Source organism: Anser anser (assembly GCF_964211835.1).
Source record: "Anser anser genome assembly, chromosome: 2".
Lineage (NCBI taxonomy): Eukaryota > Metazoa > Chordata > Aves > Anseriformes > Anatidae > Anser > Anser anser.
The window spans coordinates 30,259,351-30,282,835 of record NC_139721.1 but is presented as its reverse complement, the minus strand read 5'-3'; the positions used below and the strand labels follow the sequence as shown (position 1 = coordinate 30,282,835).

Genomic DNA, 23,485 nt, shown 5'->3' with positions numbered 1-23,485 from the left:
CTACCATTCAAATAAATACAGAACTGTTTCCTCCTAAAATTAAACATAATCTAGCAATTCTAACAGAAACATTTCTTACTTTCATAATAAAATACTGAATACTGTCATCAGCTTAAAAAAACAACAAAACACAACCAGCCACAGTGGCAAGACGAAGATCACGTTTTCCATTTACATCTTAGGAATTCTGATGTGGTGTCACGAACACCGTATGTACCTTTATGAAGACAGAGTGATTTAACATCTCTCTCTAGGGCGTTTTTAGCTTTTTTTTGTCAATGCTAGGAATTTGAAAAAAAAAAATAAAATTTTAACATTAACCAAACGAAATCTCACACAGTAGAAATATGGAACATAAACCACGCTTCCATTTCTGACCAAATTGCCTAGTAGGCTTTAAAGTTTTATTTTAGAAAATAATGGAACATTATAAGATTTGGTGGGGAACGACTACCTTAATGGAAACTTTTAAGCAATTTTCTTAGTGGAAGTGGTTGCTAACACATAATGGAAGAAGTGTTAATGAGTCAAAGTAAGGTTACCAATCACTATTTCCATGTCTATTCCTTCTGATTTTGAAGCCCTAAAGAAGAATTAACCCGAACATTTTTATTTCAGCTTCTAAATGTGTGAAGATGTACTCAGACAAAGTGCCATGCTGGGGCCAGAATCAAAGAACCACAGGAAATGCTGTTCATCTATAACATAGTTTAGCAGGTATTATTATTATTCACCTAAACTAAACATTGGCCATACAGAGCAAAATTCACGAGAACGGGAACAGATAGTGTAATATATCTGTGGTGTGTACACAAATAGAAATATTCAAAGACAACTTACATAACAATAACGATGGCAGCTGTAAAACCATCTGTCTAATCACAGCTGAACAATAGGAGTGATGATAATAAGCATAACTTTAACTGAAAAGTAAAAGGCAAACCAGCACACTTCTGCATTCCTGCTGCCACACAGCCCAAAATCATCTCTGCCTTTAGTTTAACGACCAGGACTAACTTCTAATTTATTATAAGAAACGTGTCCTCCAAAATATATATATTTTCCTTTTAAGGAAAAAAAAAAAAAGGCATTCTACACCCTTCTCCCACAAACACAAGCAGAACAGTGTGGGTCAGCAAATAAGCAACTTCTGGAGCAAGAAGATAAATCTGAACACGTTTATACGATCATTAAAACTTCTTCCTGCTGGTGGTGAAGCAATTAACTGTCTCAGACTGAGCCAGAAACAAAGTCACTAGGGGAGAATAAATTGTTTTTCTCTTTCTTACAAAAAGCTCTTTTTCATCTTGCTATGTAAAACCTGTCCTGTTGTGTTGGGAGGGAAGAGAAGTTGGACTAGTGCCATCTCTTTGTTTTCTTTTTCTTCGAGAGGAGCCTGCTTGATAGCATTTTATTTATGGACTTTTTTTCTTTTTTACCCTGTGCTTTATTTAGTTTGCTTTTGCACTCCTACCAAGGATAAATTTGGCCACTGCTAATACTGGATCAAAAGCCATTGGGTTTGATCTCCCTCTCCTGTTTTCACCCCGTACGTTTGTGCAGAAAAAGGTTTGCAGTATTAAGTCAACTGACACACCGTCAGACAAACAGCACTTTCAGGGAACATGAAATATCAAGGCCATACCCAGTCTTTGTGATGACACGTAAAGGCTGCCTGTTGCATCCTGCATGCAAAGAATTTGCCACAGTGGGACAGAAATCCCTTGAATGGCCAGAGGCGACCCCTTCTGGAAACCACGTTGTTGTTTTCCGAGCAGGAGGCTCTGCAGAACCTCACCATCTGCCAGCAAATATGTGGCACTGATGGCAGCGTGTGCAGTAGGTGAGGAGACCGCAGACACAGGGACTACGCTCAGCACCTACGTTCACTGGATGCCAAGGAGGGATATGCACACAGAGCTGCCTGGGTGACCCACTCCTTCCTCACAGCAGAGTAGGTTTACCAACGCCCCATTTGCCTACGGGTACGGAATTTAACAGGAAGCTAACCTTTCTCTTCCTAGGAATGGGTTCGTCAAAGAGAAGGTTGCTTGTTTCAGCTTCATCAATACCATCATCTGGCTGGGAAGGCGTTCGAAAAGCTTTGAAGCTGTCAGCTGACAGAGGTGGAGATGGGGTGGATGGGTTGGACTGGTCACTGGGAGCATTCCAGCTCCAGTATCCACTGCTGCTGGTACTAGAAGGCACAAATCCTCCTTCCTTCCAAGATCCATTTAGGGATTCTGTCAAGAACAACAGCCATCATCAGTATCACGTGTTTAGGGCAAAGAAGCACTTTTATCTAAGGTTTAGGTACCATGTTGGTAATTAACTGGGTGTTCAGTACAGGAAAGTGAAAGTCTTGGTCACATAGAGGACAACCACATCTATCCCAGAGCACGTGAATTACATTTGTTAATAGCCATATTCCACACTTGATTTTGTAGTTAAGAAAAAAAAGATATTTTTCTAAAAATAAATTCTGGGTCTAGAAAAATAAACTGTTCTGGAGCATAAACAGTGATAAGCACTCAGATACTTAATGCACAATTAAGGAAAAACGTTCAAATACATTCTCGACTTTAAACACCAACACACGACTGCAGCGGGGTGTAGGAGCAAGCCCCAAGCCACTGCACCACCAAGAGGAGACCCCTGGGAAGAGGATACAGGTTCTGTGCCCCAGGACACGAGCTGCATCTGCAAAAACATCATCATCATCCAAGCACTAAAACACCAAAGAAAACCGTAATTACACTCTAACTGCCTTCTCATAATCTGCCAGCTCACACACCTCTGCCTAATTTGCATCCTGGTGTAGCTGGATGCATCGTTAGGAGGATATCCCTTCTCCTTCACAAAGGTGTGCGGCTAGGCACCTGGTTTCAGACGTGGCATCCCTGGACCCCGTCCCGCCTGCTCGCTGGAGGAGCCCCTTCCTCGCTGCAGCAGCTACCCCGGTGTGAGGCAGCAAGCCTAACAACCAAACCCATAGGTTTGGCCACGCTGTGGTGGGTGGGAGTTGTCTGGGGCATGGTTTGAGACGTATTTCACGTACTGAGGTCCTCAGGAGCTAGACACTGGCACGTCACTCTTCTCTGCCCCCAAAGGGCTTTTGGCAGGAGGGGAAGGTCCAGGTCCCCAGCCAACGCATGGGCCGAGCACGCCCAGCAGTGTAATGCCGAATACCGGGGGGGGCTCTGCCTGAAGCTGCAGCTTGAACCGGGTTTGGGCATGCCTGCGGGGACGGTTTGGTGAGGTCTCTCCAGAAGTTAGGCATCAGAAGTTTTTCTCAATGGCACTGTAGGTGTCCGAGCATTGTGCAATACCCGACTTTGGAGTTGGCAAGGAAATAAAATAAATAACGTTTCTTTAACGGATAAGATCTTAAGTGTGAGGCAGGAGTCTTTTCAAGTCAGTGCCTGCATTTAAGAGTTCTGCAGAAGTCACTCCTTCATTCCTTCCCAATTTCTTACAGACAAATTTAACTAATGACATCAGCAAGAACATAATGTCTGCCACCTGCAACCAGAAGCTTAACCTCAAAATCAATTAAACGAATCATTTTTTAATTTTCTTTTACCTCTAGTTCAGTTGGTTTTGGACAAAGCCCTTAATTATTAACATCAGCTGCTCGCAAAACCTAATTCAGTGCTTCATCATGTAAGCACACGTATAAAAATACCTGCCTGCACGGGCAGTAGCCAAGTCCCTGCACTTACAGATCAGGGCCACTGGCTGTAAACCCCACTTCTCTCTGCAAAACAAAATAATCCTGTTTGGAAAAGGACACATAATTCCTGTAGCTACTAAATTAACGTATGAAAATGTAATGTTTTGGTTCATGGTTACAGCCTTCTGAATTTTCATGCGACTGTAATTGAGGTGGTTTTTGTTTCTTTTAAGTATTTGTACTTGAGTTTCCTGCCAAAGCCAAGAAGTACATCTGGTATCAACTTGTGAACTTTGCATAGTTTAAAAATTGCATTTGTTCACATAAACAAAGGAAACAGCATTCTTTCAACTACTGTTTTCTGACACATTTAAAGTAGTACTTCATATTCTCGGGTTTTACAGCTCCTCCTCACCTTACTGAGAAAGAGATTTAGATCAAGAACATTTTTAAAGTAATATATGAAAGAAAAGACTGAACTAAGTTGACAACAGGAAAAAAACAAACAAACATTGGTTCTCATTAATGCTAACAAATCTGTCGACGTTTAAAAAAATTTAAAGTTTAAAAAATTTTAAAAGGAATTTAGAATAAAAATAAACGCAACTTACTCTTACTTTGGGGCTCTTTTCACATTGCTGGAGTTGCGTGAAAGAGAACCAGACCAAATATTACTCAGCTGCAGGGAAACGGGTTAAACTCTGATCCAATTTACATGGGTGATCACCCCCAGCAATTCCAGCAAAGATCAGACTTTCATATTAATGTCAATATTATTTTCTACTTCTAGGCAGAATTCCATTTTTTAAAAGAAATGCTCCTTTAATTGCACTACTACTTACCGCCTTTTTTTTTTTTTTGGAGAGGGGGAGGGGGGGGAGGATTCATAATTACTAAATTTGTATTGCTAAGATCAGAGCCTAGCCTTGCAATACCGATTGAGTTTTAAATTATCAAATCCTTGCACTTTTATTGAAGTCTTTAATAAGCCTCCACTCAGGCAAAACTAAGATATTCAGGGAGGACGTGCCCAACAACAGCTTCAAAATCTCATCTGTGACTACTGAAAACATGCGAACTGCTTTTTCAAGCTTGTCTTCCCAGATTTCGGGAAAGATGCAAACAATCTATGTGAAGGAATATCAAAGAGCACTCAGATTGCAAAAAGAAGTATCAAACACAGCTAATAGCTACTGTTTACCTCTTAGCAATTCAAAAAGGCTTGTCTGGGAGATCTTCCCAGCCAACAGATGCCAGCTAAGGTGCACTGCGAGTCCTGACAATTGTCACCTGCTGAAGCTGGTGGAGGTGACAGAACTGCCTTGTCCCACAAGCAAGCACCCCCCAGTGACAGGGGATGCTAAGAGGGACACGTAGGTGCCTCAGACGCTCCGAATCCCTGCCTGGGACATCGGTGCACATCCACCTTCTCCTGTGGTCTCAGCTGAGCTGGAGTGGCTGCGGAATAGTTGACCACCGTGTCTTCCTTCCCTCCTGAGGGTGGGCAGCCTCCAGCCCTGCGGCAGGACAGTCATGGGGACTTCTCAGGGCTCGTCAGAGCTGTGCTAGTCTATAGACATTGCTGGCTTTAAAATATCTGGAAGGTGTGTGCAAAGCACACAGGCAGCAGCCATGGATTTTCATGGCTTGACTTCCAGCTACTCAGCCAAAGGGGCAACACTTAAATTTTCTGGAGAGAAATTAAAAACCCCATGCTACTCACATAAACATCTTTAAGCCATGACATTCCTCATAGGATAGATTTGTTTTAGGTATGACATCATTCAGGGGGTCATCCCTGATAACAGTAAGATTCGCAGAGACTACTTCCCTATTAATTTGCAATCCGCAAGTATTCCTCTCAGCACTCCACTCGTTTACAGTAGGAGAGCATTTAGTGTATATTTAACAGCTACAAGTGAGTAAGAAAAGCAAGTGTCACACAAACAATGGTGGTACATCCTCACAAGAGTGTCCTAATTTGAGATTATTCCTTAACACGTAACAGTTTTAAAAACCTCTTGTAACTCCAGTCAAGCTTGCACGCATTAATTATGATTCATTAGCAATTTCATTATTATCGCTCACATTTATTTTTATCTGTGTGCCTTCTGCTATACCATGTATAATTTGTAGTTGAGTAGCCTTGTAGCCTTTGATGGCAGACCACCAGAGCTGCACAGGGCACAGAGGAACAGGGCAGGAGCCGAGGGCCTACTCCTGCGCCGCGGAGGCAGACCTGTGTCACCGCAGGCCGCCAGCACACGGCCTCTCCACAGAGGACCGGGATCCACAAATGCTTTGCCTCATCGAAGAGTTGAGTAAAATCTGATTGCGGTGGTGTGTGGGCAAGAACAACCACCGGATTATTTACGGTGTGTGTGCAAACGCAAACAGGCTGTTTGGAAAGGCAGCGCGTCAGTGAGAGCAGAAGGTGTCCTGCGGTGCTAATTCCCCCTCTTCTTCCTGCCCACGGAGCGGCTCCAGGGGAAGGGAAGCAGTTTTTTCCTTCTTTCTGCCAGGACTGCACCCAGGACCTGTGCTCGGTGCTGTCCCAGCACACAAGGGCCACAGCCAGCTGACAGCCCCTCGCACCTTCTCCTCTGCGACTCCAGGAAATGAGCTCCCAGCACCACCGCTGGCAAACACGACACATTCTGCTCTCTTCCTCCCACACAGATAACCACACTGCATCCCTCCCCTATAGCCCGTGTACTCAGTTCCCGGGTTTGGGGCTTTTCAGCACAACCCCTCCTGGCAGCCCCTGACAGGCATTTCTCCACAGCTTACCATTGGGTCGGACAGGAGGGCTGCGAACCAAAGGGCTGGTGGATAAACTGGTTAGTACCATGGCTGCTGTTACTTTATCCATGTCCAGTTCTTCTGAAGATTTTCTGAAAAACAGTGAATAGGAGGCAGGAAACATGTCAGCAGGTGTGTATATATATATATATACATACACACACACACACCTATATATATATATTTAGTATAACAGACCAAACCCTAAGATGGCAAAGCACAGTGACCAAAGTTCTCCAAGTTTCTGCCTTCTGTCAACCTGAGCACGCCAAGTGGCTACTTCAAGCACAACAGCTGGGTGTGAATAGGAAAAGGAGTGGAAAAAGAGAACACATCTTGACAGAAAGTTGCCAGGAGTACTGCGACACTCCATTAGTTCGACTCCATTCCCTTTTCTCAGAACTTCAGCTAGTCATATGCTAAAACCAAAGTCGGTGATTAAGGTTTTTTCTTGGATGAGGACAGAGATGCAAAAGCAGGTTAATACGACCAGTAACATTAATAACCCACATTGCTCTCTGTAGGGTGAGGAAGAACTGGGAACTAGAACAAAGGGATGACATTATTTCTTTGTTGCTTCATCTTAATGCCCTTAACTCTCCTTTACTCTAACCCTCAATTTTTCCTGATCAGATTATTAACCAATTATTTAAAATCCACATACATACAAATTACGTTCCCTTCATCTATACTGTCCTTTAGTTTTAATCATCTGTTCAGCCACCACCAGCCACAAGGTAAGGGTGAGTCTACAGAAGAGGTGATGCTGAAAAGGGTGCTCTCCCACCCGACCCACAGCCACCGGCAGCAGCTGAATTAATTCGACTTATTAAATTGGCAGAAAACTGGTACAGGAAGAAAAAAATAATAAAAAAAGGAGTTTTCTGCTGGTGAAATGGGTTTAGTCAGCCCAGTGAAGGCTCAGCACCAAGCACCCAAGCCAGCGGGACAGCACCGGGTGGCTGGGAACCAGCCATACGCCGCTGCGTTGGTTCATACAGATAAGATCAACGTGTTCTGTGGGAAAAATATAAATAAATAAATAAACAAATAAATCAGGCAAGAGGCAGAAGAGAGGGATCATGTTTGTGCACTGCCTCAAAGGAAAGGCAGAGAGAGCTCCGTACACGCCAGCAGCACCCATCCAGCCACAGCATCCACAGCCCCAGGGCATGCAGAAGGGACAATAAGGGAGAGGAAGACAGGGAGCTTTCCAGGGGAGGGAGGAGATGACCTGGAGACAAGGGATGCCTCAGGAAACCAGACTTCAGTGATCCATCACTCAAGGAGTAATGTTGTTTTTTTTTTTTAAAAAAAAAAAAAAACAACAAAACAAAACCCCAAAAACCTGCAGAATTTCTTTTGGCTGTAAAAACATATATACTATAATTCTTTTTTCCCCAAAATACCACTCTTCCAGAGGGGTTCAGCAGTACAATGCAAAATTTCTGAAGAGTCAATGTATCAGAAGAAAACCACGAAACCCACCAGGTTTACCAGACTTTTGCTTTCCATCCTTTTGGGACTGCGGGACACACAGATGAGTAACCAAGAGCTCTGGAATTGCTCCCGACATGTAAAACTCACAAGCTGACACATTTCAGATGCCAAGTTTATCCACTGACCTGCGTGCAGCTCTCCCCCAACAGGTGAAAGACACAGTTACTGGAAACTATGCTACAGTCAAAGCCTCTCGATATTTTAGTGAGCCTCAAACTGCTCCACGGACCAGCGCATAGCTGCTTTTTGGCTGATGCAAGGACCCACGTGGATGTCTACGAACACTTTCCCATGCTAACAGCTTAGCTTTCATTACTGTCTTTTGCAAGACATCAGTACCTGGAACCCGGACACTGACGATCGTTCCTGCTCCGTTCCAGTTATAGCCACAGAAATCCTCCTTCCATTAGCCAAGGCTTTTGCAAAGAGCACAGCAGCCATATGGTCACCATCAGACACTGGAAAAGGTCTTGGATACCCGCTGTGATCCGCTAATACCTGAATCCATCACCCATCAGTTCTCATCTGTAGAGGAGTGTGTCACCTGGCACGCCAAACCCCTCTGGACGCAGAAGCCTTCTCCGCAGGGATGACAGGGAGGAACTACATTTTCTGGAGACCAGTCCTGCAGTTGGTTTTCCAATTCTCTGATACTCCATTATGGAAATCCTCTCTCTGAGAAGCATTTAGCTGCTCCGTAGTCCACCCACACAGCGCCCCACCGACTGCCTCTACTCATTTATCCTGCTGCAGATGAACCAGTAATATTTGCACTTCGGCAATTTATGAGGAAGGAACAATAACAGGTTCCTGATATGCTGGGAAAGCCAATCCCTGGTGTTTGCCATCAGCTTTCCAACAAGGCTGCTCTGCGTGTGTGGCAACAGGATTAACATGACCCTGCCCAGGCCTCTGCAGAGTTACAAAATCCCGCAATTGCAGTTGTTGCAAGCGTTTGCCAAGTTGGTGTCAAGATCTCAGGGTCTAAAGACCCAGAGCTAATCCCAGACACAAAGTTCCTCCAAGTGCTCTATAAATTTAACTTCTTCAGGCTCTTCTGTGTCGACGCCTTTTTCTCCTCTACAAGGACTCAGACTGTTGTGCTGAAAATCCACCCTTTGCTCTGGTCTTGGGTCAATAATGCCCCCAATTGTCAGCATGAGCACCTGTGTCCATGTTTTTTTCCTCACCTGAACAATTTAACAGTTTTTCAGCCTGGAAAGCCCAACGAAATAAAACTTCATTTTTTTTTTTTCTCTGCCCATGTCGAATCCTTGCTGCTCCTCGGATGCACCCAGCCACCCAGGAATGCTGCACTCGTACTTCCCAGCCACAAGAATTTCAGCAGCTCCAAGCGCTGCCTTATGTGAAGCTGCTCCCAAACACATTGTTGCAGTTTGGCTCCTAAACATAAACACACATATTTCATGCATCATTCAGCCAGCACCGCTGTAGGAACAGCAGCCTTGGAGAGAGAGGCAAAGCATAAAACTGAAGACAGGAACCGCTTAAGCCGTCTGCATTCAGTCAGAATCACATGCGAGTCAAAGCCTTAAGACTGCCCCAGTCTTCTCCAGCTTTTCGTGCTGGAAAGCTGAACCCGCACGCAGCTGTTTGACGGTATTTGTACTCAGAGGGGAGGATAGCTTGTCCATTACCAACTGATTGTTCACAAGCCATTTATTTCACTATTGCTAATGTGAATTTCTGCAGACCGAAGTTATAAACCCTGGCACTGCTTACACAGTTATTAGGCACAATGAAATCCAAATCAGCTGTAAAATCATCTACTACACCAGCTACAAAGATTTCTTCTTTCCTCTGCTCCCACAGCCCGGTTCTCAAACACTCTCCCAGTTTCTGGACATGTAAGTTCGCATCAGCCCAGCCTGCACTCGAGACCAAACAGTTTGGGATCCTTTATTTCCAAGTCTTCATATTTGTAGCGATGCCCAGAATCCCCGGAGCATTTTGTAAGTCCAAATACAAGCCAACAGCTGGATTTTAATAAACTAGCCCAGATATAACTCATGGATATTAGAGGACCTCGGTGACAGACCTTTTACCACTGTCCTGCGTCTCTTGGCTTAAGGGTTTCCCAGTTCCACAGCAGGAAGAACAGTTTCACTTGATCCCTGTAATACTCTATACCTGGCCAGCCTGGTATTTAAAATAGCCCTCTTCTTTAACAGCACGCTCAAATTAAATGTAGATATTACCCTCACTCATTCACCATTTTCATTTGTTTCACTGATGAATGTACCACTTTTTTTGAAAACCATACGATAATGTTAAGAAACTGTTACATCTTTCTCAGAGCTCTCTAAACTTAAGACCCAAAAGATGAGCACAAGAGGGCGGAAGGCAAGTCCAAGGCTAGGCAAGCGTCCCGAACCACTCACTTAGGCAGAAAGTCCTCATCCAAGTCTCTGCAGACTGCCTCTGACTGTGGGCCTGGACCAGCCCCAGATGGGACTTTTCTTCCGGCAGTACCTTCTGCAGCATCACCCCGACCACATCTGCAGTCCCTTGCGAGCCTTCATTTGGGTTTTAACATTGAGCTGACCCACCAGAGCCCCCCAGAGAGGCACGCTCCTTTGCTTTTACACTGTGATCTGGGATGTTCTGACCTGTCCTCGCAAAAAGCCCGCGCTGGCTGCTATCAGCCAGGTAGAAAGAAGATACAACCCCCGAGCTCCTGCTGCCTCATTCCCACAGCCCATGACCCCTCGCGGGACTGAATTCCCAAGCTGAGCTCCTGGTGCAGCTCCTCACAACTTGCTGCCTCCTGGAAGTCCCCCTGATCTCCTCAGCCCACCTTCACAGGTGTCTGCTCTGCTCCGGCCACACCTGTACCCCTTGGTTCTTCTCTCCACTCACCACAGTATCACCTGCAGCTGGAGCTCTTCCACATCCTGTGCAGTGATGCTCAAATCAGCGAGACCCAGGCTCGCTGTTTGAGCAGGGAAAGAGCAGTTAACGGCAGGACCAGAGCCCGGCGAGCAGAAGCTCCAGCACAGGGACACGAGCCCGTGCAGAAGGGAAGGGTATTTCCAATTGCTTTAGGTGAAAGCTGGCTGCAGGAGCTGGTGGTCACAGATCCGGCTCTGCTGAGCTTGTCTTTCCTTATTCTACTTTCTAAGCAACACCCATGTGGCCAAAACATTCAGATTTATCAAAAGGCTTACATTTTGCTTTGTTTTGGCAGAGACTTGCACTTATCTGTTTCTTACCACTATCCTCACTAACAGGACACAGTAAAAAAACAAACAAAATCTTACTTTCAGCACCTGATTATAAGCACATCACATCAAGGTGAGCACTACAGCAATACTGATTGATAAACATGTTGCTACAGGCTTTTTTTTGTACAGCAAAAAGGTGATTAATCATATAACGAAAACTGTAATCAGTGTACTAGTAATAGCAGAAGTCCTTCTGAAAGGAGAGAAAATCCCCAATTATGTTCTACAGGTGAAATAAAAGGCTTTAGATTTCTTTAGTTCATCATTAATGGCAAGGACAGTATGTTAACGAGGAACCAGCACGAAAAGCCATGCATGTGGCTGTGACTCAGATACCTCAATAACCACAACCACTCTTCTATATCGAGCAAAGACCTACGATAATGTGCTACAAGACATGATTAGTCCATACAATAGCTTATGTTCACAATAATACTCAGTTACCATTTAACAACTCAAAATACTGACAGTACAGACAAATAAGTGAACTGATCTTGCTCATTGCTGTTGTGGTCGGTTGTTGATTATGAAGATTAAAAATTAACCTGCTTTCCAAACAAAGAGAAAAGCAAAACTTGTGTAAAAAGATGATGCACAGGAACAGTCAGAGGTCCTGAGCACTCTTTGGGAAAAGCTGTACCTTCTCACAATGAAGCAAAACTCAAAGGAAAATATTTTCAAAGATTATATTAATTCAGTACAGTACTATAATGACAGAGCTGAAAACATAAGGGATCATTACTATTTATACATCTGAAAAGAGAACTGGTGTTTGATATCTGAAGCACAAACACAATAATATAATGCAGTAATTAGAAGCTCGGGATTTATGCCTTTGCTCATATTGGCCAAACATGCAATTAACCTTTTCCACACGGTCCTTGTGATATTTGTGGACTGCATTCATGTAGAGAATAATTGCCCTTTCTGTGTCTCTGCTGTTCTGGTTACGTACAAGCAATTTTTTAGGATACTGACAGCTACTAGAAATTAATTATGATCAAAGTCTTTATGATACAAATACAGGAACTTTTCTTCTGGAAAATATATACTTGAACTTCTTAAGGAAAAAAAGAAAAAGGCATCAAAGGCCACCTCTAAGCTCTCCAGCTCCCTCAGGCCAAGCTGACAGACTTGGAGATTCAATTATTCAAAGCATCTTTGGAAGCCTGTCTGGTCTGCTCGGGGCTGCGGAGACTTCATAGAGTCATCAGGAGCGCAGATACTGACTTTCTATCTGAACTGTGATGGTTTAAAAACAATGAAGTGCCTCTGCAGATCAGTTGTACCAAATGGGAGGCACTGCTCACAGAGCGGTTCTCGGCATCCTGGAGGAGAAAATCTGTTTAACAGAAGAACTGACGGGAAAGGGACTGGTAATGACGGGAGTGTTTCGCCAGTCTTTCATGCTTCCTCATGTCAGATAATGCAAACACTTTCCCCCAGCACTGCAGAAAGAAGGACTTTAAAACCAGATATTTTGCTGGTTACCATTAAAAGCATTAGAACATAACAGAAAATAACCTATTTGTTTTAGTGACCGTGTTGCAGGTTCAGACAACCAGGCAAACACGAGTGGTTGGTTCGAAGGGTGGCCGATGTAGGTGCAGCACATACTCTAGACTTGCTCTTTGGACTGTGGCTACTCCGGATGCCTTCAGGGAGCACCGGCATCGCCTGACCAGAACCAGGAAGGCTGCTTTACAGTCAAGCGGTCACCAGAAAGGTCTGCTTAAAGCTAAGTCTGCCAAACACATGGAAAATACCTTTTTAAAACAAGTCCTTCTTATCAACGCCTCCTCTGACTTCTCCTTAACGTCAGCTGAAGTTTGAAATGTGTTCAGATGGGAGCAGAACTGAACTCTAGGTTTCCTTCTCCGATTTACATCACATGGGCAGCAGTGCGCTGGGGTGCAAGGTAAGAAACTGCTGTCATTACTGGCCAGTGAGAAGGTCTAGTTTTAAATGCTTTGCACAAACGGGAATAGTTAAGAAAGACAAATTCAACACTGGGAGATAAACTGTAGTTGACACGAACAATTTATTTTATATATTGAACAATTTGATCGAATTAGTAATTTTTACTTTGCAAACAGCCCTGATTTATCAGGGAAAGCCATCTTGGCAAAGAGCCCCAAGGGCAACAACAGAAGTCGATGTAGGAATATGACTGAGAATAGGAATAGTCCACTTCAACACAGCAATCAAATAAATGGTAATCACTTGATACACGATGAGTGGTAAGCAAAAATTACATTCAGAAAGGAATAATAGCATCCTGCAGAGAACTGTTACCCCTTACAGTCACCCACAATCCTTGAAGATTGTCTGGGAAGATTTTCTGTTCCATCTCCTCTACTTTAAAAGGCCGCTTGCTGATGTAATAAATAAATCAGTCTCTACAACCTGAGTCTCAACAGTGCCCTGAAGCAACAGAGCAATTATTCCGAATATTATCCATTCTATTCATGTTCATCCCTTTTCTGCCTTTGCTTAATGTTGCTGTTCTGGCTTGTTCATAGGCATATCCACTTTCATCAGTGGGGTTGCTTCTACAGGGTACTGCTTACAGGACAGGACATTTTGCACTTTTGAGCAGCGATGTGCTCAATGGGCAGAGCAGAGTGGCTGGACTGCTAGAGAAAAAAAAAAAAAAAAAGGAAGTGCCAGGTCAGTGTGACGTGCTAAGGAAACCGCTGATACCAACCGATAGCCCAGGGAGGGGACAGGACACCCTGTGTCTGCAGGCAGCCTGCAGTACACTGCAGCCAACAAACATAACTGACGCTTATCTTTACATCCAACCTGATTACTGCGCAGATTTACAGCATTTTTCTTTCTTTGTTTTCTCTATTTTTTCCCCAGGACAGATCATTACTGAGACAACAGCACTTCTGGACACTTTTCAGGCAGGCCAGCGGGGCATATGCTGCAAATATCAGGCACGCATCCGCTCTCACACTTCCACGTGGGACCACATGGTCCAGCACTCGGTGGCCAGCACTGCCCGTTTCAAAGGAAGATGCAAGAGGGACCTTCCCACGATAAACACACCAACCCAGGAATTATGGATTTCCTTACACTCTGTGACCAGATTCAGAAAGCACCGAGAAAATGCTCTAGATCTTCCAATACATTTGCAGCTAGCTATGGCTCTACTCTTCATTGCCATGGTATCTTCTCCTCTGTAAGCTGCCCTCCTGCCTGCATTTCATTCGTGTTCCGGGGCAAGGAGCACTGCAATCTAGGTATGTTATTCAGGAGACAAATATTACCTTTTGTCACATTTGGTTTGGTTGCTTTTCTGATCGTTATGTTGTTTTCACACCACCAGCGAGGGAGAACAGAAGCTCTAAGCACAACTTTATCCTAGGACTGTTTTATTTGCTATGACGTCCCCGCCTATAAATTTCCTTTTTGAGGTGAACATACCCAGTATGTGTACATACTGTTTCAATGTGAACATACACAGTAGCTTCAGTTTTCCTTCACACCAAGCTCTTTCTATGTTTATCAAGCCAGAGATCAGGACACGTTTCAACTGACTTCACTGATTCTGTGCCACGATGATTCAGGAGAGAGATAAGCTCATTTTCTCTCTGATCAGTGATGTGTGCAAGAGCTAAAGAAGAATTGGGTCCTTCTGTTTTAGGAAAGTGTGCTAGATTACAGACTGAAATAGATATTAAAAAAACACCCCAAATTAAAAATACATTCTGCAGTAAGTAAAATCATACTGCATGTACTCTACACTGCATAATCCCTTCCCTCTGCACAATCTCATTTCAGGTCACATGTAGTTTACCATTAAGTCTTTGGGATTTTTCATGCATTTTTTTTTTTCTTTAATCTCACAATTACAGGCAAGAGGTTTCTGTTGTCTGGTTAAAATTGCAATTCCATCTTGACATTATGAACTGATAAAGTGTTAAAATTGTAAGCTCTCCAGACCTAGGTAACACAAAGTGTCTCAACAAGGGCAGCTGGTCTTTGGTCTCTCAAGAAACAAACACAGCACAAAGACATCTCTCTTCTGAACCCTCTCTTACAAAGATGACATATTTAACCTTAACACCAATCTTTCCTCTTGCCTTTGAAACAACTGTTAGACCCTTTCAAAGATCTCCCTAATAACTTACTTTCTTCCACAGGAACCGAGTGCAAACTCACAGATGGCCATCTTCTCACTACAGCTGAGAAGAAATCAGTCTTCCCATCCCACAGCTTAAACACTCCTCCTTCGCTGCACTAACTGAAGATATTTTAGAAATTGTGTATATGAAAGCAGACAGTACAGAACTACAATCTGACAGACATTCAAGGAGATGGGGGACACCCTCCTGAATTCTTGCTCTTCATGGTTTACAACAGTCTTTCCAACTCTGTTGGAGCTGGCTTACTTTTGACTCATTAAGGCTTGGCTAGAACCCAGGACTGTTGCGCCTGGAGAAGAGGAGGCCTGGGGGGATCTCACCAATGTGTATCAATACCTGAAGGCAGGGTGCAAAGAGGACAGAGCCAAGCTCTTTTCCATGGTACCCAGCGCCAGGAAAGAGGCAACGGGCACAGGCTGGAACACAGGAGGTTCCTTCTGAACAGCAGGAGGCACTTCTGTGCTGTGTGGGTGACAGAGCCCTGGCACAGGGGGACCTGTGGAGTCTCCATCCTTGGAGATCTTCAAAAGCTGGACATGGCTCTGGGCAAGCGGCTGTCGGTGTCCCTGCATGAGCAGGGAGGTGGGACCAGATGACCTCCAGAGGTCCCTCCCAACTTCAACCATTCTGCGATTCCATGGGATTCTGCTTCTGTTACCCACAGTCTGATTACCGGGCTAAAAAATTTGTCTTCTTTCATCTGTGTTTCCCCAGATCTGTCCTCCCCCACACCTCTCCCCTCCTCTAGAAACGATATCCTTGTTAGGATTATTTGTTAACTGTCCTGCATCCCAAGTAACAGAAGTCAAAAACCACAAAACTAGACCTACAGTTGTACTTTCAAAACATACCATGGACACATGTCAAAGTGAACGTGATGTTTCACACAAATCTGGCAATGCTGCAATTGGGAACGATCATGCTTGCTGGAACGGTATAAAATGAAAGCACCAGCCACAGCAGAGAAAACAGCGTTATGCTGCTGGTGATAAAATAAAGAATGCATGCTCAAACACTGACCCAGAGTGGTTTAGAGAACCGCATTCAGTCTTGTTTCTGCTTATAGGTAAGTTGCAAACTCAGTGGCTGTTTTGCTAATGGCACCACTACTTTACATTGCATTACATTAAAGATTGCCAAGCAGGTTGCCATAGTTCACTTATTCTATGCAACATTATTGTACCTACAACAGATCTTCAGATCTACGATAAACTAAGGAAGTAACTTACTGCAGACCCCTCCACCACCAATAAATGTAGATTTATTCATTTTAAAACTATTGTAGCATTTAAACAATAGCAGCACCTTAGTGGTGATTCAGGACAACTATACATGTACATATGAATATACAGCCGTGTTTTAACCCACTGGGAATTCATTCAAGTCCTCATGAAATTTCTGAGCTCTGTTTTTTCACCCTTGATCTCCTCTTCAAGCAAATGGAAAGCACTCCCCTTTTATGGAGATGTAACAATGAAAAACAATCATAATCTTCACATCATAGAAACTTAGAATCTTCTAGGCTGGAAAAGACCTTCAAGATCAAGTCTAACCATCAACCTGACCTACTGAGTTTCATCACTAAGAATGTGTTGATTATGTTTTTAAAATACACGCAACAATCTTGGTAGAACAAATTGGACCTGAAGTTGGAATCTAACCCTGTAATTAAGACTACTGCAACACAGTTATATCAAATTACCAAAAAACACAGGTTGCACAGTGAAGCGAGTGGGTAGATAACATACAGTTTGAGAGCAGGGCAAGATTTTATCTTTAATAATCTGCAACTAGCAATATACAACACACCTTCCAAGCGGCAGAGGACACAGAAAAAGCTGGCAGTAGCAATCATCATCCATGGTCCTACTGGAATAGCAGAAGATTTGGGCAAAACCCAAGCTGCAAATTATTGCTTAGGTAAACTACTTGCAAACAGCTATCTATGATCCGTAAAATCATTATAAGAAAAATTACCACAATCAATATTTGTACTTTGAATGAAGAGAAAAACTAATGTGTGGAGATATTATGAAAACAAAAATGGATTAGAAAGTACAATGATTTTTTTTCCCTAAACCACTGTGAAAACACAAAATAGTTCATTTAGATGGATTAAAACTGAAGAGAGGTATTAGCAATATTTATAAGTACTCTTGATAAAAATGATTTTCCAAGGTGCTTTTCACATTAAACACTGATTGTGCTATAATGTGTTTGCTTTATGAGTCTGTGGGTGTTTTTTTTTTTTCTTGTTTTGTAAGTTACTTGAATGCTTTGCATTTCAAACAACGAAAGGACTGATATAATTGGCAGTACTGGAAGAACGTTATCTGGCTTAATCCTACTTTCATCTTTAGCATTCTTGTCTTGAATTCATCCCTCTTTTTCATTATGAGAAACTGAGCTATGGCCTGCAGGTGTCAAAAGGAAACTGAGAATACAATGTCTAGCCCCAGTCTAGTATTAGGTCCATCTTAGCCCCAGTCTAGTATTAGGTCCATCTTGTTCTCCATTTTTTTCTGTTAGTTGGAAACATTTTCCTTGTTAATACATGTATTTGTTTTCATCTATATATGAAAACCTAACACTGTTCTACAAAGTCAGCAATGTGAAATTCGTTCTCGCAGGCTTTTAAATTACAAAGTAGAGTATGCTTATCTTTTTTTTTTTTTTTTTGTCTAGGAAAATGCTGCTGTAACAAATACCAAAGGTAATAATAACCATGACACAAAATGGCCGGTCATCTACTGTGGGTATGGTATTATGCTTATGTTACCCATTCTCACACTTCCATACAGGTACTGCTGACACTGAGAGGCACGTGAACAACAGTAATAGGCACCTAAAGAAACCACAACAAATATGTAACTGTAATGAAGATACCATCTTCATCTGTCCCTCTGTACTGTTCCTACAGTAGCTGTATTCTACATAAAACTACAGATGCACATTGTCAACATTTACCAAGGCCATTCGTAAGATGGAGTTATGAAATGCCCAAGTTACGGTTCATACTATTAATCCGTATTCCTACTTTCAAAAAAATGACAGACTTCGATGACAAATGGCATCCTTTTCCATTACAGAATTCTTTTGTCTTCCTACTTCCATATAGAGACATGCATTCTTTGCCACTGTTAGACAAGTATATTTTTCATCTTTTTTCTACTTTCATACTATGAGCATGAGCCTAACAGTCTAGTTTCTTCACCTTCTCATAACAAACCTACAAGTGACTGATCATGCAGTGCCCCATGATAAAGAATGGGAGTATTTAGAGCCATTGACATATAAACTATAAATAAAGTATTTAGGGCCACTGACATACAAACTTTTCAGTTTGTATGACAGCAGGTTTCGGTAAGATACAGACCAGAGGCAGATTACGTTACTGTCTCTGGATCCATTATCTGCATCATGTGCCACCTGGAGCACTGCAGCTAGACATTATCTCTGCAGAGCACTAGTGTGTTTCGACAGTTTAACATTTTTATTTAAGGACTAAAATGTCTTTAGAATCTACATAACATCTGATTTTTTTGCAGAAAAGTTACGGCGGCTGGACTTATTCCTTCTCCTCCGCACATCTCAATACGGACTTAAAACCCTGACAGAGCTGCAAGGCCCCAGCAGAACTGCCAGCACAGCCTGACTCTACAGCCTGCTCTCAACCCCCAGCCTTTGGCTCCTCAAAACCAGTGAGCCCTACTTTCCTCTCTTATTTCCCTCCTGCAATCTCTCCTTATACACACGTTGTACAGCCTTGTGTCTCTTCCCCTCCCAAGCACACAGCTCGGTAGGTCACCGGTTCCCCAGCCTCGCCCTCGGCCTACCTCCCTCCCCTCCCGCGCAGAGCCCTGTTGTAACTTTAAGTTTATATTAGGAACATGCCCCAAACGTGCGTCCCACCCCAGCTCCTCTGACCTTCAGAAAGCCCCATTCTCGCTCCTGCTGACCGACCCAGCGGCATAGGAAAAGGCACGGGGTTCACTCCCCATCCCGTCCCTGACAGGATTTTGCTGCCTGCGCAGCAGTGCCTGGCAGATGAGCAAATCTAGGACAGCGTCTTTCTTTACAGCATGCTGCGAGTAAGGAAGCACGAGTTTATCTCAACAGGCTGTGCCATCCTCAGCTTGTGAAATTAATTCCTCTAGCTCGTGCCACGGCGGCTGGCTCAGAAACTCCAGAGTCAAGTTCTCATCCTGAGGGGAACAAGCTCTGGGAGTTACCCACAGGAGATGAAGTCTGAAACAACAGCGGTGTAATGATGGCCTGCAGATGAAAAGCACGACCCCACAACACAGTACTCTACCATCTGATTGCTGACACTGTTCAGGATTTTGTAAATTATCCAAAACTCTTACTTTCCACATGGAATGAAGATGCTGCTGTTATAAACTTGCCTACTGTGGCCGGAGCTTCACTACCAGATTCAGGCTCCCTCCTCAGTTTGCATCGTCAGATAAGTATCGATCACAGAGAGCACACAGAGAAACCAAATTGAAAAGAAAAATCAGGGTGCTTCAGGCATTGCTCAGGAGGGAAGAAAGGAAAGGAGGGCCTCAAAGAGCCTGACTTGGGACTTCAAGAACTTCAGGACTCACTGTGGCCAACCGAAAGAGATTAAAACAACATTTATGGCAAACAGGTTGGAAAGTGGCCCTGTTGTGCCTCAAGGAAAGCTGCTAGTGGTCAGGAAATACACAGCAGAGCCTGCTGCAGTACCTGCAATGGGTGGAAGTCTTACCAACGCTTCGACAATGCACAGAGCTACTTTTTGGTAAACTAAGGGGGCGGAGGGGAGAGTGTGTGTGCACAGGAATTAGAGAAGTATAATTCTACCACTCACAATTCTTTTTGTGTGTTCTACATCCCATCTGCCAGCCTCCTGTGTAGAACCTTACAGGTGAATTTTTGATTCATTAATTTCATCTAAAGTAAGACAAATAGCCACGCATAAGATGTGTATTTGTCCTTCTCTTAAAGGAATGTCTTAAAAAGAGAATCATTCATTTGCAATGTCAGAAGAATTCAGTCACACACAGGATCCACAAACAGGATTTGCTAACAAAAGTTATTCAGTTACAGCTATAAACAGCAACATGCAGAGCACGATAAATCACTTTGAAGCAAACATATATGTCACAACCTCCAAAAAACATTTCACAAGCAAGAATAAAACAATAACACCAGCTTTAGGACTGATTTTTTTTTCTTGCTCTGTAACAAGGGTCGTGTTTTGAAGAACTGAAAATAAACTCAAGGGCAGATTCAAATAGTGATTATTTTCATATGTCTGCTCTCCTAACTGCACTCCCCACTGCATGCCACACTGAAGGGATACCCTGTCACAAGCAATACATCAATGCAGGGATCAGCACGGCTGTTATGCAATGGACCCATCTGTGGTTCGTCTGCTGGCTCTGACTGCTTGCCTTGGGAAAGCGAAGCATCTCCACTGCAAACACTAATCTTAGCCTATGTCCCAGCTTTGAATCTAAAGGGCTTTCCTTACTCTTTAAATAACTCTTAAGTATCCCCTCTGTGTGACGCTTACCTACCTGTCTGATGAGAAGCATGTGGAGCCCTTGTGTTGCAACACCAATTGCTCCACCTCTTCAACTACCATGCTGGGAAACAGCATAATTCCTACCTTTGCAAAGCAAAAACCCAAGAAAAATCCTGAATGGGAGGGAAAAAAAACAAAAGCTCCACCCTCAACAATATCTCCTCATCCATGCTGAATGTCTGATGACCAAGTGTTTTTATAGTTCGGCCACACAACACAGATCCCAGCCAAGGAGAAGGAGAAAACTTCTCCATCCGGCTCCTGCGGGTCCTGCAGGTCCCAACCACCCCATCACTGGGATGTGCAAGGCTCTGCTGGTTTCAAGTGGACTGGCTGCTGCACTTCTGCCTGGGTAAGGGTATTGTTGGAATCTGAAAAAGACTTGTCAAAACTATCATCTCTATAAAATATTTCATGAAAATCTAAAGCAAAATAAAACTATGTTGTTGCATGTGTGTTCACAGTCATGTTCTTCAGAAACGACCAGTAACTTGGGGCATACAACTTAGCAACTTGGAAGGACGATTTTTTTCAGAAAACATTCAGGCAGCAACTATCAAAACCAAACTAAACAAAACAAAACAAACAAACAAACAAACAAAAAAAGCAGTTGTTGCAATCACACAATATGATCAGCAGTCTCACACTCCTGAATCAGAGATGTACAGAAGTAAAACTGGTTTCACATTATAGGCTCAAGGGCATATGAGTTGCACAAGGAAGCCAAGATGTCTACACAACCTTCCTGAAGTATTATTGCCACGATGAACAGTCAAGATTTTGTATAAAGTAAATGCAGTAACCAAAAAAGTAAGCAAAAAAAACCATTTTTGATCCATTGTCTCATTTTTATTCCTCAAGATTAAGCAGCCGCATTCTCTGTATCTTTTTTTTTTTTTAACTACCATTGTTAAAAAAAAATCACAGAAGATCGACTAGAGTTAGAGAAGCATGTAATGTTTTAAAAGCTCACTTCACAACAATTTTTACAAGTAGCTTAAGCTGAGAGTATCACCCAGCATGTGAGGGCTGTGCTTGTTATTGGAATGCTACCAAAGGCAGCACAGTATTTCTACAGTACATGTAAAAAGTAATAGCCAATATTCCTCTGCAAGCATGGGTTGGTTTGGGGGTTATTAAAATGTATACTTTTAAAAGGGGCATTTGCTTCCAAAACTGCAGGAAGAGAGACAAGTGTGAAAGAGACTTTATCTAAAGATAGTCCCCAGTGATCTGAAGGCCTGTTCCCAAAACTGAATCACAGGGACAAAACCTGTAAGTATTTATCTTTTAACCAAAGGACCCGCGTTTATCTTGAGCTTCAACTTCAGCGTCAACTTCTAAGGACAGAGTTTGTACAAAATGAACTTTCTGAGCTTTTACATCACAAACTTTAGCTGTACTCTTAAATAAGGCCTTAAAGTGAAGTTTATCTTTCACTTCATTTGTGAAGTTGCATAAATTAATCAAATGATATACAATATTTTTACTATGCTTAAGTAACTGGCAAGCCCAGCCCTATGAAGGTTGTTATTTACATTGCTTCTTTATCAGCTTGTTATTTTTATTGCTTCCTTATCTTTACTGCATCTTCAAGCTGCATCTTATTACAAAGCAAAGTGGTATGTATAGACTGGAGGATTTCATCACATTACAGATTGCATTTTCCCATGTTATATTGTTGGAAGAATTCATGAGCCAAAATTTTATTTCAGTAGCCCGTAACCCTTTGTGTTACTAAATAAAAAGTAGACGTGCCAAAAGGGGAACTATTTTTTCCCCTTTATTGAAACTTCAGAAATATTTCATCAAGTTGCAGTATGTCTTCTCTCTTTGTTAAGATGTAGTTTGACAAGATAACTTTAAGAAGTTGAACTACAGCTTGTTAATGTGCCATAGCAATCGATTATGTAACACCTTTTAAAATTCACTTATAGCGGTGACAAGAATATAGTTATTGGTGGAAAGAGAAAATAAATACCTGCTATACTCAGAAATCAGCTGACAGCCCTGGTGAGTTGCTACTTGATTTAATTTCCATTAATTTTACACTGGAGAAATTCCCAGCAGGGAACAGAAAGGATGCTACGAGAAGTTTCTGCAAATACTTTGCTCTTTTTAAGCCAAAAGCGCAAAAATCCATACTTTGGTGCATGACTGGCTAAGCCCAGCCCTTGTGGAAACAACCAAAAACAGAGGAACAATCATTGCACTGCATGAAATGCTTTGAGAAGCCCTCAGATTGGAAAAATCAAATGAAAACTATGTTTTTTTTTCAGATATTTTACTTTTTATTATACTTGCCATAACTATTAACAGTTTAATCCTGTAAAATTCAATTCCTGCCAACAATCTTACCAAAACTCTTTATTTCTTTTCTCTAGAACAGAACCTCAAGCCACCCAGAAAATGCCTGTTTGGCATTTATTACAGGATTAAAATGCATGTGTATTGTAGCTTCGACCCTACAAAAGGAAGTGTGATGATTTGATTTATTTTTTTTTAAAGAAAATGGAGCATACGATTAAGCAATAGCTAA

The 23,485-nt window shown here is 42.7% G+C and overlaps 1 protein-coding gene across 3 annotated transcripts in view; it reads right to left on the bottom strand.

Moving 5' to 3' along the window:
* Window positions 1–23,485, bottom strand: part of ZNF704 (zinc finger protein 704) — a 102,907-nt gene that overhangs the window by 34,416 nt on the left and 45,006 nt on the right. For all 3 annotated transcript variants that reach the window (XR_014579213.1, XM_083822995.1, XM_083822994.1), the window contains exons 3-4: window positions 6,464–6,567; window positions 2,011–2,243 (exon numbers count right to left, since the gene is read on the bottom strand). Coding sequence is in view for 2 of the 3 variants with exons in the window: in XM_083822995.1 (XP_083679121.1) it covers window positions 2,011–2,243; window positions 6,464–6,567 (337 nt within the window). In the remaining variant the exon portion in view is untranslated. The remainder of the gene's footprint in view (window positions 1–2,010; window positions 2,244–6,463; window positions 6,568–23,485) is intronic.